This window comes from Puma concolor, chromosome E3 (assembly GCF_028749965.1).
Source record: "Puma concolor isolate L17-30 chromosome E3, mPumCon1.1.hap2, whole genome shotgun sequence".
NCBI classification, from domain to species: domain Eukaryota; kingdom Metazoa; phylum Chordata; class Mammalia; order Carnivora; family Felidae; genus Puma; species Puma concolor.
Genome location: NC_141682.1, coordinates 30631270 through 30643956, shown reverse-complemented (window position 1 = coordinate 30643956; position 12687 = coordinate 30631270). Strand labels below are relative to the sequence as shown.

General features: G+C 51.4%; 1 protein-coding gene across 2 annotated transcripts in view; it reads right to left on the bottom strand.

Annotated features, from left to right (window-relative positions):
* Nucleotides 1-10132: 10132 nt before the first annotated feature.
* PARN (poly(A)-specific ribonuclease) overlaps nt 10133-12687 on the bottom strand; it is a 169052-nt gene continuing 166497 nt past the window's right edge. For both annotated transcript variants that reach the window (XM_086691173.1, XM_086691171.1), the window contains one exon: nt 10133-11213. In XM_086691173.1, coding sequence (XP_086547299.1) covers nt 11161-11213 — 53 coding nt within the window. In that variant the 3' untranslated portion in view covers nt 10133-11160. The remainder of the gene's footprint in view (nt 11214-12687) is intronic.

The following is a 12687-nucleotide window of genomic DNA, read 5'->3' as shown; positions in this document are numbered from 1 at the left end:
TCCCTCTTCCCTGCTTTCTGTCTTCCTGACAGTCTCCCCTCATCCTTCCCACCTGCTTGTGTTTGCAGGGAGATCTTAACCACCAGCTGGGGTGTTCCTGGGGGGCAGACCCCTCCATTCTCCCCGCAGCGCTCCCCTGAGCACGCACTTTCTCCGTCGGCAGAGAGGGAACCCCCACGCCAGTCCCCACCTAAGCCTCCCCACAGCTGCCCTCATGCCCTCTGAAGACAGAAGAGCTGCCTGTGAGCCGGGCTGCTAATTCCAGAGGACCCTGGACCTTTTCAACTCCTACCGCAACTCCTCAGAGAGCCACAGCGGCGTTGACAGTTCTTGGCCACAAGGAGCAAAGTTAGAGACCCCATCCAGCTCCTGCAGGAAGGGGCAAGCGGGTCAGATTTGCTTGATGTGTCCCAGTTCTACGCAAGGTGACCTGGGGTCTGCACTCATTTATGGGGTGTTTTTTTTCCCCCTCCAAACTACTTGGGCCATAAACTAAAATGCTCCTTTCCAAGGAACATGACTCTGTTGTGACCCTGCACGTAGCGTGGCCAGGAGTCCAGGGCAGAGGACCACCCAGATGGCTCTCAGGCTTGGCCCCACCGCGGTGGCAGGAGGTCGGCCGACCCCGACAGCGGTCACTGCCGCTCCCTCGCTGCTGCGGACAGGCCAGGGTCGCTCTCTTAAGACAGTGCCAGATGAGCACGGAACAGAGAGAGGGCGAGAGCAGCCTTCCGGAGTCACGATGGACCTCAGGAGTCTGTCCTGCCACCTTTCCTTCTTTCACAGCCACATCTCAACCCCCGCTGGGCTGTCAGGCTGGTGTATTAAAGGACACCTTGCTGAGGGGCACCGCCCTCGATCTCTAGAAGTCTGCGTTTTCTGTCTAGCCACACTTTCTCCTGCTGCGCGCCGTCCCATTTTCTTAGCCGTGTCACCCGTGGGGGGGCAGAGCCGAGAACGAACACGGCAAAGGGGAGCCGGGCCCGCAGACCTGCTGGGTTTCCAGGCACTGACTTGAAACCTTCCTTTTTGCCCTGTGTTTCCATTGGCCCCACTGGTGACGGTGGAGCCCCGGTGACAGGCAAGACTGCTTTTAAATGTTTGGCTTTTCTCGCTCTTGCTCCTCAGTGCTGGGGTCCAGAGGGAGGCAGAGGAGCGGGGCCGAGCTTTCCAAAGGCCCCGCTCAAGCTCCGCGCAGAGGGACATTTGCTTCCAGAATGGAGCCATTTCTCGGCATCTCGGTCTATTTTTGCAGCAGGGCCGGCTGCCCCGTGCCAAAGTTTCTTCCCACAAATAGAACTTCTGGAAGGGCTTCCTGGTTTCCTCTCGGCTTTCAGACACCTCTTCACATTTCATTTGGCTTCCCTTCCGTGGCCCCAAAAGGGAATATTTGCAGCCTCTTCTGTTTTGATGGCAGGCCCTCTTGAGACCCTCCACGGGGATGCCTCTGGGGTGGTGGCAAGCCTTCAGGCTCTTCGGTCTGGCCTCTGGTATCCCCCACTGCCACTCCCTGGAAGCTGGGCCACCAAGCCCCAGGGGAAGCCAGAGGGCCAGTGTGGATCCCAAACTGTAGGCTCTCTGCCCGCCCCGCCCCCTCCCGCCCGGGGCAGGTGATAACAGACAAAACACAGGTGCCCATACTCAGCGTCCCCTCAGACCCCTGCCCTCCCGAGCGACTCTGGCCCCTGCCTGTCACTTGACACAGGACTTGAGAGCTCATTGCATAAAGTGTCACAGAACTCAAATGATCTACAGCTGAGACGCTCACCTACCTACCAAGGGATGTCAGCAGTCCGGAAACTCTAGAAGAAATCCTTAGGAGTCAAAATGAAACACGTGGAGGGAAACAAAAGATCGCCTCACTAACCGGCTAGGGATGGTCAACCAGGCAAGAGTTAGGTGGGTCCAAGAGCAGCTTGGGTTTGTCCAAGTACAAGGCTACAGGAATCGGGGGGAAAGCTACTACACAGCTTCGGAAGATTTCAGAACAGCAACAAACCCAATCATTTGAAAGGCGCCCGCGTTATGGAAGGATCTCAACTCCTTCTCTCAAGCGGTGTGGCTATGAAGGGCACAGTTTCTGGCAGACAGACGGGGTTCCAATTTGAGTTCTGCCACGTACAAGCTGTGTGATGTTAGGCTGTTGCTAAACTGCTGTAAGCCCTCCTTTTCCCTTCCGGAGGGAATAATAACAACAATAATAATAAATAATAATAATAATAATGTGCCTGGCACATAATACACCTCTTAAGTACAAATAACAATTGCCTAGAAGAGCCAGATCCTTAACATGAAAGAGTAACATTTTCCACATGGTTCTAATTATTCACCTAAAGATGCGAACCAGCTAAGGTGACGATGTTGACCGTGAGCTGGAGATGGAAGTGACCTTGCCCTTGGATTTGCTCCCGGCCCTCACGGAGTCAGTTTATAAAGCATGTGCATTACCCTTGCAGCTTTCCCAAGACCGGTGGCTCCCAGACCTGAGCAAACACTGGAAATACCCAGAGGGCTTGTTTCCAGACAGCTGGGCCCCGCCCCTGGAGTTTGTGACTCAGTAGGACTGGGAGTGAGGTCCAAGAATTTGCATTTCTAGCAAGTTCTCAGGTGATGCTGACGCAGCTGCTGGGAACACACAAGCTTCAAAGACCAGGGTGTGCCTTCCAGCTCTGGATCCCCTTCAGGGCTTCGTCGGGTGAAATGACTGGCTGGCTGGCTCACTGGGCAGGTGGGCCTTTCCCACACCTTGCCGCTCAGAGTGTGGAGGCTTCTGGTGGGATCCTAAAACGGAGATCGAGTTGGCCATGCATGTCCAGAGCCTTTATGATGCCTCTGCTTCCTGATGCTGTAAATCCTCCTCTGGGAAGCTGTCCCTTAAGGAATTGTCTAAGACGCAGACAAAGCCTTATCATCACCTGTAGCTTGGACGAGGAGGTGGCAGGTCTGGGGATGGACAGGGTGGGGTGGGGTGTGAAGAGAGGGGAACTTGGCCACAGTCCAGTGCACGGACTTCAGCCGGACACGGGACGTGCCCCCATGAGCCAGCGGCCCCGATTCCCTCAGGACGTATACTGCTGTCACTTCTTTATTCCTGTTCCACGTGATGCCCCTCATGTGGACATAAGGCAGTGACAAGTCTTGATTAGGCACATGGGCATCACTGGGGTTTGAATTCCGGCTCTGCCACTGGCCGTGACCTCCAGAGAAAGTCACCTAACTGTCCGGAGCCTCGGTTTTATCTTCAGTGGGGCGTAAGATATCTACATGTCAAAAAATCACAAAGCATTTAGAATAGAGTATGCTTCTATATGCATTCCCCAGTATGATTACAGAAAAACACACAGTAGGGTAGACAAGAAATTTTACTTTCTTTCTTTTTTTAAATGTTTATTCATTTTTTAGAGAGAGGGAGAGAGAGAGAGAGAGAGAGAGAACTCACACACAAGCAGGGGAGGGGCAGAGAGAGGGAGACACAGAATCGGAAGCAGGCTCCAGGCTCTGAGCTGTCAGCACAGAGCCCGACGCGGGGCTCGAACCCACGAACTGTGACATTATGACCTGAGCCGAGACCAAGAGTCGGATGCTCAACTGACAGAGCCACCCAGGTGCCCCAAGAAATTTTACTTTCAAAAAGCAAGGACTGAAGACTGGAGGAGGAGTTTACTTTGAAATGGAAAGTTCCAGAGCACAGGGGTTATGTGTTTTCAAACAGGAGACTCTTGGGTTTTTCCCAGTGTAAGTGAATGACGGCAGCCAAGTGGACAAAGACCTATTATCTGGGAGGGGGTGGCGGGGGTCCGGCTGGAGGGACAGGAGACTGAACTTGAGCTGGCGTCCTTGTCCTGGCCGTGAGCTCAGATCTGGGCAATCCCCGACTGCAGATGCTGGGCCTCACAGCATGCTGCCTCGGCCATGCGGTTTCTCAAGCCGGGGTGTCCGTGGAAAGGCTTCCAAGTTTAAGAGACAGTGGGCAGACAGAAAAGGGGAGACGATGAGGGCTCTGAGGCTCCATAAGGTGGGGTGCGCCCGATTCACACTCCACAGAAGAGGGATTCAGCTGCGCCATGGAGTAATGATGGGGGTTGTAAAATGAAAACACCCAAGGACTCTCCACCTCCCCGACTTAGATACAGCCTCCAAAAGCGGCACAAGGCTACACTCCCAGACCACGATCATTCATCAAGGTGGCTTGTAGGCACAGAGCCCCCTTCAACAAATGAAGGGCAAGCTTCCGGGTAAGATCAGCCCTTCCTGAGTCCAAGGAATGACGCCGGGTGCCCAGATTCTGGGTGTTGAGAATTAAGAGGCTAGGCTGACCGGGCCACAGTGCACAGAGGGGAGGAGATATGAACACAGTTTACTCTCCTCGTCACTGTAGGAAGAGGGAGGGAACCCCCTTCAGTCAGTGTTTTTTGGAGGTCTGGCCATTTGCCAGTAATGAAGATTCCACCTGCTGGGGAGGCGGGACGGAGAGTTGCTGTCTCCACCGTCCTTGTGCTGGAGCAGGCAAGCGTCAAGAGGCAGGCGCCTGGTCCTCCTGCTGGCCTCAGAAATGTGCAATTACATCCCCACAGATGGATCCCACGAGACAGGTCTGGGTACACTGGCTTCCTCTGCACGGGGTTCCCGCGTGTATACGCATCACACACACAGGCGAGGTTCTCTGGCTCCAAGCTCTCTGTTCTAGTATTTCCCTATGTTCTCATTTAAAAGAAACAGGCATAAGGGTTCTATCTTTTTTCTGAAACACATTCCCTTCCTCAAAAAGAAAAAAAAAAAAAAGAAGAAAAAGAAAAAAGAAAAAAACGGGGGGGTGTCTTTCTATTTTATTTTTCTTTTTTAAATGTTTTATTTATTTATTTTCAGAGAGACACATAGAGTGTGAGCAGAGGAGGGGCAGAGAGAGAGAGACACACACAGAATCCAAAGCAGGCTCCACGCTCTGAGCTGTCAGCACAGAGCCTGACTCGAGGCTCCAACCATGAACTGCGAGATCGTGACCTGAGCTCAAGCCAGACGCTCAAATGACTGAGCCCCCCAGGCGCCCCTAGTGGGGGACTCTTTCTAATTGTCCTTTCTTTTATGACAGAGTTGTCTTGTCTAACACATTTCAATTTTAAATTGCCTAACCCTGTCAGCTTTTGTGAATGTTTTCAGCAGGGACAGCCACACCAAGAGCTTTTACTCAAGTTCAGGGCCATGGCCTGGCTGAGACCGAGGGGGGCCCGAGACGGAGATGGGCAAGCGGCAGAAGACAGACTGAACTGCTCTCACCAGGGACCAGACAACTTGCAGGCCAGGGTGGCTCACAACCAGGGGAAACACGAACTGGCCTCCAGGTATTCCATTTCCCCTCCTCGACAAAATCGGACGCATCAATTTACCCCATGAATCATTTGGGGGGAAATAAAGATTTCAGTCGAAGTCATGAAACTTAGGTCAGGAGATTCAAAACAAAACAAAACAAAACAAAAAACATCCAAAAAGACTGGACTATTTTTAACACTCACTCGTTTCCCAGGTCAGGAGAGAGTGGCCTGGCCTCAGCAGGAACCAAGGATCACAGCATTTTCCTCTCCGCGTCAAGCGAACGGCCCTAAGATGTCAGAGTGGGAAATGCACATGCAGGAACGCATGAGAGCCTCTCTGTGCTGCTGATTGGCCAGAGTGACAGTGCACTTTAAAAGCACACAGGATGGGGCACCCGGGTGGCTCAGTCAGTTGAGCGTCCGACTCTTGATTTCAGCTCAGGTCATGATCTCACTGCTTGAGGGTTTGGGCCCTGCGTGGGGCACTGCGCTGACAGTGCGGAGCCTGCTTGGGCTTCTCTCTCTGCCCTTCCCCCACTCACACTCTCTCTAAATAAATCAATAAATGTGAAATAAATTAATAAAAAAAACAGATAAAAGCACACATGCTAAGACCCAGCTTTGTTAGTAGGTCGCAAGATTTTTGTGCAAGGCACCAAAGCAATCCAATTGGAAGAGTGTTCTTTACAAATGGGGCTGGAATAACCAGATATCTGCATGCAAACAAAGGGACCTCAACTCCTGCCTCAGGCCATACACACAGAATGAACGCAACACGGATCGGACACGTAATCGTAAAGCCTGGAACCCTAAAGCTTCCAGAAGAAACATGAAAGGATACCTTTACAACCTGGGGGTTTCTGAGAAAGGGCAGAGATCTGGCATGATATCCCCACAGATGGGTCCCAGGAAGGAAGGAAGAAAAATGTACGAAATAGATTTCATTAAAATCAGAAGCTTCTGCCCCGTGAAAGATACTGTTAAGAAAATAAACAGGCTTCTGGGAGGTTGATCCTGAATGTTCTCACCACCAATTAAAAAAAAAAAAAAAAAAGGGGGCGCCTGGGTGGCTCGGTCGGTTAAGCGTCCGACTTCGGCTCAGGTCATGATCTCACAGTCTGTGAGTTTGAGCCCCACGTCGGGCTCAGTGCTGACAGCTCAGAGCCTGGAGCCTGTTTCAGATTCTGTGTCTCCCTCTCTCTCTGCCCCTTCCCTGTTCATGCTCTGTGGCTCTCTGTCTCAAAAATAAATAAACATTAAAAAAAAAATTAAAAAAAAAAAAGGTGATCATGTGATCATGTTGGCTAGCACTATGGTGGTTATTATTTGCAGTGTAGGAATGTATTGGGTCAACACGCTGAACACATTAAACTTACACAATGTTGGGGCACCTGGGTGGCTCAGTAGATTAAGCCTCTGACTTTGGCTCAGGTCATGATCTTGCAGTTTGTGAGTTCAAACCCTGCATCGGGCTCTGTGCTGACAGCTTAGAGCCTGGAGCCTGTTTCGGATTCTGTGTCTCCCTCTCTCTCTGCCCCTCACCCACTCACACCGTCTCTCTCGCTCTCAAAAGTAAATAAACATTAAAAGAAATTTAAACTTACACAATGTTGTGTATCAACTGTATCTCAGTAAGGCTGGAAGAAAAAGAAGGAAAAGAGACAAGCTATAAACTGGAACTAAACATTTACACAATAATTATCAAAGAACTGACGTCCATAATATATAATGAGCATCTACAACTTACTAACAGAGACACAACCCGATAAAGTACAGGCAAGAGGACTGAACAGATACTTCACAGAGGAACACATACAAATGCCCAATAAACACATCATCAGCCATCATCACGGAAACGCAAAGGAAAACTACAATGAGATGCGCGATGTATCTGCCAGGATGGCTGAAGACTGACAACATCAAGTGTTGCCAAAGACGAAAGCTACTGGAACACTCATACATTGTGGGTGAGAATGTAAATGCTACGACCACTTTAAGAAAGACCTGGGAGTTTCTAGAATGTTCCCAGCAGCTTTATTCCTAGAAGCCCCAAAACGGGAACAGTCATAGCGTCCATCAGTTAAAAACATGGGGCTTCTGGGGGGCTCAGTTGGTTAGGCGTCCGACTTCGACTCAGGTCATGATCTCGCGGTTCAGGAGTTCGAGCCCCACATTGGGCTCTGTGCTGACAGCTAAGAGCCTGAAGCTTGCTTCAGATTCTGTGTCCCCCCCTCTCTCTCTGTTCCTCCTCTGTTCTCTCTTTCTCAACAATAAATATTGAAAAAATTCTCTAAAAAAACAGACTCGGCCACAAAAAGGAACTCCTGACACAAGCAATGGCATGAATGAGACTCAAAAACATCATGCTGAAAGAGGCCTCACTGGAGAGCACACCCTTCATGATTCTATTCCCATGAAGTTCCAGAAAAGGTCAAACTACTCTGTAGTGGAAAAAAAAGCAGGCTGGTGGGTGCCTCTGGGGGGTGGCAGCGGTGTTGGGGTTGACTAGGAAGAGGCAGAAGAGAATATTCTGGGGGTGATGGGGATGTCTGTATCTTGGTAGTTATGGTTGCATTTGCTAGAACTTCTTAATTGGTACACTTAAGATGTGAGCATTTCAGGGGCGCCTGGGTGGCTCAGTCAGTTGGGCGACCGACTTCGGTTCAGGTCATGATCTCACAGTTCGTGGGTTCGAGCCCCCCATCGGGCTCTGTGCTGAGAGCTCAGAGCCTGGAGCCTGCTTCCGATTCTGTGTCTCCCTCTCTCTGCACCTCCCCTGCTTGTGCTCTGTCTCTCTCAAAAAAATGTTAATTAAAAAAATTTTTTAAAAAAGATTTGAGCATTTCACTGTAAGTTTTATCCCCACTGACTCCCCCATCATCAACAAATATTAAACCCTGGCTAATGAGAAGCATGCTGAAGTATCTGGTAGGGGGCGTGCACCCAAGTTTATGACTTCCTTCAAAATACATCAAAAACTAGGCTGAATTGGGGCACTTGAGTGGCTCAGTTGGCTGAGTGTCTGACTCTTAATTCTGGCTCAGGTCATGATCTCACGGTTTGTTTGAGCCCTGTGTGGGGCTCTGTGTGGATGGCATGGAGACTGCTTGGGATTCTCTCTCTCTGTCTCTATCTCTCTCCCTCCCTTCTTTGCCCCTCCCTTGCTCTCTCTCTCAAAATAAATAAACAACACAAACAAAAACTAGGATGAACCGATGGAAGAAGGGATAGCTGGTTATGTAATAATGCAAAGATAGCAAAATAGTAGCTGTACCATCTAGGAGGCACGTGAGTAAATGGGTGTTCACTGAGTAATTCTTTCAACTTCTCTGCATGTTTGAAATTTTTGACAACAGAATGTGGCGGGGCGGGGGGGGGGGAGGTACTGAGTGAATTCAAAACTACAGAAAAGGACAGAACGCAGCATTCAGTCTCCACCCCAGCCCTGAAATCAAAGGACCACAGAACTATCTGCAGGGAAAAACGGAGGTCCCCACTTCCACACCCACCTGCAGCTTTGGCTCCACAGGTAACAAAAGCCAGAAACACAGATCCATGATCATCATATGGCCCTGGGCCTCCGCCTCGAAAGCCAGAGCACCACCCTAGGGTTTGATGCCCCAAGAGACATCGAGAAAGCCTGTATGTGTGTGTGGGGTGGGTTGAGGGCCAACCCAGGACAAGTGTTCCAAGTGACGGGGTCCAGTTGGGAAGAAAATAGGGGTCTGAGCACGGATGAGGGCTCTGCCATGTATTTAATCCTGAGCCAAATCCCCGGTGACTCAGCTCCAGTTGACAGACGACGACACAGGGTCTCAAAAGCGTCATCTTCAAATCTAACTGCCATTTACCGCGCACTTGTGTATGCTGGGCCTTTTACGTGATTTCCTTTAGTCCTGGCAACCACCCTGAGAGGCAGGTTTATCGCCCTGATTTTATCACTGAGGAAACAGAGGCGGGGAGAGGGCAATGTGTCCGAGAACCCACGGCTGGAGCTGGGGTGCAAGTCCAGCTCTAGAAGGCTCCAGAGCACAGGCCCCTTCTAGCACGCCCCCTCCCCGAGCCCTCCTCTGGAGTCGGAGCAGCCGTGTGTGTGTGTCTGTGTGTGTGTGTGTGTGTGTGTGTGTGTGTAAAGCTTTCTGAGCAGGGAGAACCGGGCTCAGGGTGCCACGCAAGTGTGTTCCTCAGGCCACACGTACTTCTCCGACGTGCGCCAATCACAGTCTGTGGTTGGTTTTCCCTCTTGTTTACTACGTTAGAAAGTATCAGGCACTACCTGTTCCTACCTGTCAGTTTCTGAGACCCGGCACAGCCCTGGCAGTGCCCTGTAAGCCTCCTGTAGACATCAGCCTTTATCTGCACCTCCCTGTGCACCACCCCGCTGGGCTGTGAGCAGGGACGAAGCTCTAGAAGGGGTGGGAGCTCCTCCCAGACAAGTTTGGGTTTGTAACTCCGCACAAACTCTTGGGTAAGGCAGGGTGGGGGAGGGAGGGGAAGCGCTAAGAGGCTCTCAACTGGGGAGAGTGTCTCACTGATCCGAATTCACACAGCACCACTGATGGCAGAGGGCTCCACCCGCCACGCAGGACACCCAGACCCTCCTACACAGCCACTCTCCACAGGGCTTGGCTCCAGCAACGGGCATCTGACTCGTTAACGCAAGTATAAGGAGTTGGAGGTTAAAAAAAAGAAAAAAAAATCCACGAACACCAGGCTTCCTGACTTACCAGAGCTTTTTAGGGGTGATCTTTAGAGAGAAATACATCTATGTAAAGATCAAATACGTCATTCGCTTACCAAAAAGAAACAGGAGAAAACCAGAATCCTAAGAAAATTTCTTTAATTTTCATCTCTTGGAAATACATTTTTCATTTTTATTTTCCATGATACAAAAAAAATGTTAAATATCTAACAATGATCTACATGAAACAGACCTACGGAAATACATCCATGAAATCCTGTCGCTGCTGTGATCTGTTTCAACAGAGAGAGGGCTGGTACACGTTGTAATCTGTGATTTCACACACACACGCACACACACACGCACGTGTACACACACATGCCACCTTACCCCCGGACACACTCCCGAACAGAGACGGCGAGCAGGCTAAGGTACGGAAAAGGGAACAAACACAGCACTACGTGTAAAAACAGAAGTGAACTTTTTGTACTCGTCCAGTTCGCCTTGAGAAACTCACAAGTTAGGAAGAAGGACTCTAAATAAAAATGCCCCAAAGGCCAAGGCATATGGTAAGCGTCTTTATGGGTGGACGGCGTTAGACATTTTCCTACTGGAAAAACAAGCTGGAGTGCTTAGTATTTTCAGGCAGCTATGGCGGGAAGTGGGCAGACGTGAGGGGTCTCTCCACGGGGGAGACTGTAACCGCGTGCTGCGGAGGCCCCCAAATCTGCGCACGAGAACACGAAAAGAAATCTCTCGAAGCAGTAAAGACTTCAACCCCAAAACTCACGATCCGGCGCCCAAGAATGTCGGCTCTTCGCTTATTTCACAGCCGACGATCCCCACCAGGTAGGTTCTTAAACGCGCTAAAATTCATGACACTGGAAAAGGGGTTTCACGTGAGCAACAAATCATCAACTGGTTAATAATGTGCACATTCAAGACGGCCTACAACCGTGCTGAGTGTCAGCAGACAGTTTACATTAAAAAGGAAGAAAAGAAACACAGCCACACAAATAAAAGAAACTGGGTTTTTGCCAGGACACAGACTTGGCTTCAAACCCCTCCCATACCACATTTCATGAAATTAAATACAGTATGGCTTCTGAATGTGCCAGCTGGGTCCTCCTCAGCCACGGCACCAGCGATTTGTTTTCCTTCGGGTCTCGGTTACCACGTGTCGGGAACCTCGAAGAGCTTGGCAGGGCTGCCCCGGAGGCCTCCTGGGGGGGGGGGGAAGGACAAAACAAGGTGAACAAGAAGAGGGACAGCACCTGGGGGACCAAGCGACCGGCTGGGAGCAGAGCGCCCACTGCCAGCCGCAAAGGCCGAGGCAGACGGGGCTGGGCTGGGCAGAGATGGTTCACAACAGGCCTTGCCCACGGACAGCAGTGCCCAGCAGACGGCGGCGACCCCACAGAAACTTCGCACGTAGGATTAGGGACACACCTCCCTGGACGGACGCCTCTGTTAACTTCACGGGGGTTAAAGCAAGGATGCTCACATATCTCTCGGGGAGCACGTACTGTATTCTTTGCCACCACACTGGGCACTTGGTTCATTTAATCCTTTTTTTTTTAATGTTTATTTATTTTGAGAGAGAGAGAGAGAGAGAGAGAGAGGTTTGTAAGCAGGGGAGGGGCAGAAAAAGAGAGGGAGAGGAAGGATCTGAAGTGAGCTCTGTGCTGGCAGCAATAAGCCCAATGTGGGGCTCGAACTCCTGAACTGTGAGATCATGACCTGAGCTGAAGTCAGCTGCCCAACAGACTAAGCCACCCAGGTGCCCCTCCTTTTTTTTTTAAGCAAGGTTTACACCCAACATGGGGCTGTATCTCAAGGCCCCAAGTTCAAGAGTCACATGCTCTACTGAGCCAGCCAGGCAGCCCTCCGTTCATTTAATCTTCATAAAAGCCCAGCATGGTGGTACCAGTATCCCCATTTTACAGATGCAAGAGCAGACTCAGAGAGGCTAAGTAAGATGACCAGTCTCACTGCCAGAGAGCGGCTGAGATGGGACTGGCTCCTCCCATGGCATGCAGGGCCCTGTCGCGTCCCAGGACACCAGGCTCCTCTGTGCTGGGCCGTACCGGCACCCAAACGAGAAACCCGAAGGGCTGGCGGCTTTGCAGAGGAGAGAAGCTGACCTATGGGGGTTCAGAGAGACCCCAAAAGGCAGCCTTTGCAGAGTCTGGCAACACTGGCTAAGCCCTGAAGGTCCTCTCCAGTTTAAACAGTTTCACCAGGCAGCTGGAGGCTCTTCTCCACTCAGGACACTCCCTGGAACAGCAGCGGCACAGCTGGTCTGGGCCTGGACCAGGCATGCCCGGGGCTGAGAGAAGGGGAATCAAGTCAGGGAAGAGCGTGTCTGCGATGGAAAGTGGGACAGACCGGGGCGGGGGGGGAGGGGGGGGGTGGCCCCGGGGTTCAGGCAGGGCTGGCAGGGAAAGCCGGCAAGGCTAACCCCAGCGGCAAATGCTCCAGCATTCCAAAAGGAGAGAGGGCTCTGACGCTTGCCTAAAATGGGAAGTTTAGGGGCGCCTGGGTGGCGCAGTCGGTTAAGCGTCCGACTTCAGCCAGGTCACGATCTCACGGTCCGTGAGTTCGAGCCCCGCGTCGGGCTCTGGGCTGATGGCTCAGAGCCTGGAGCCTGTTTCCAATTCTGTGTCTCTCTCTCTCTCTGCCCCTCCCCTGTTCATG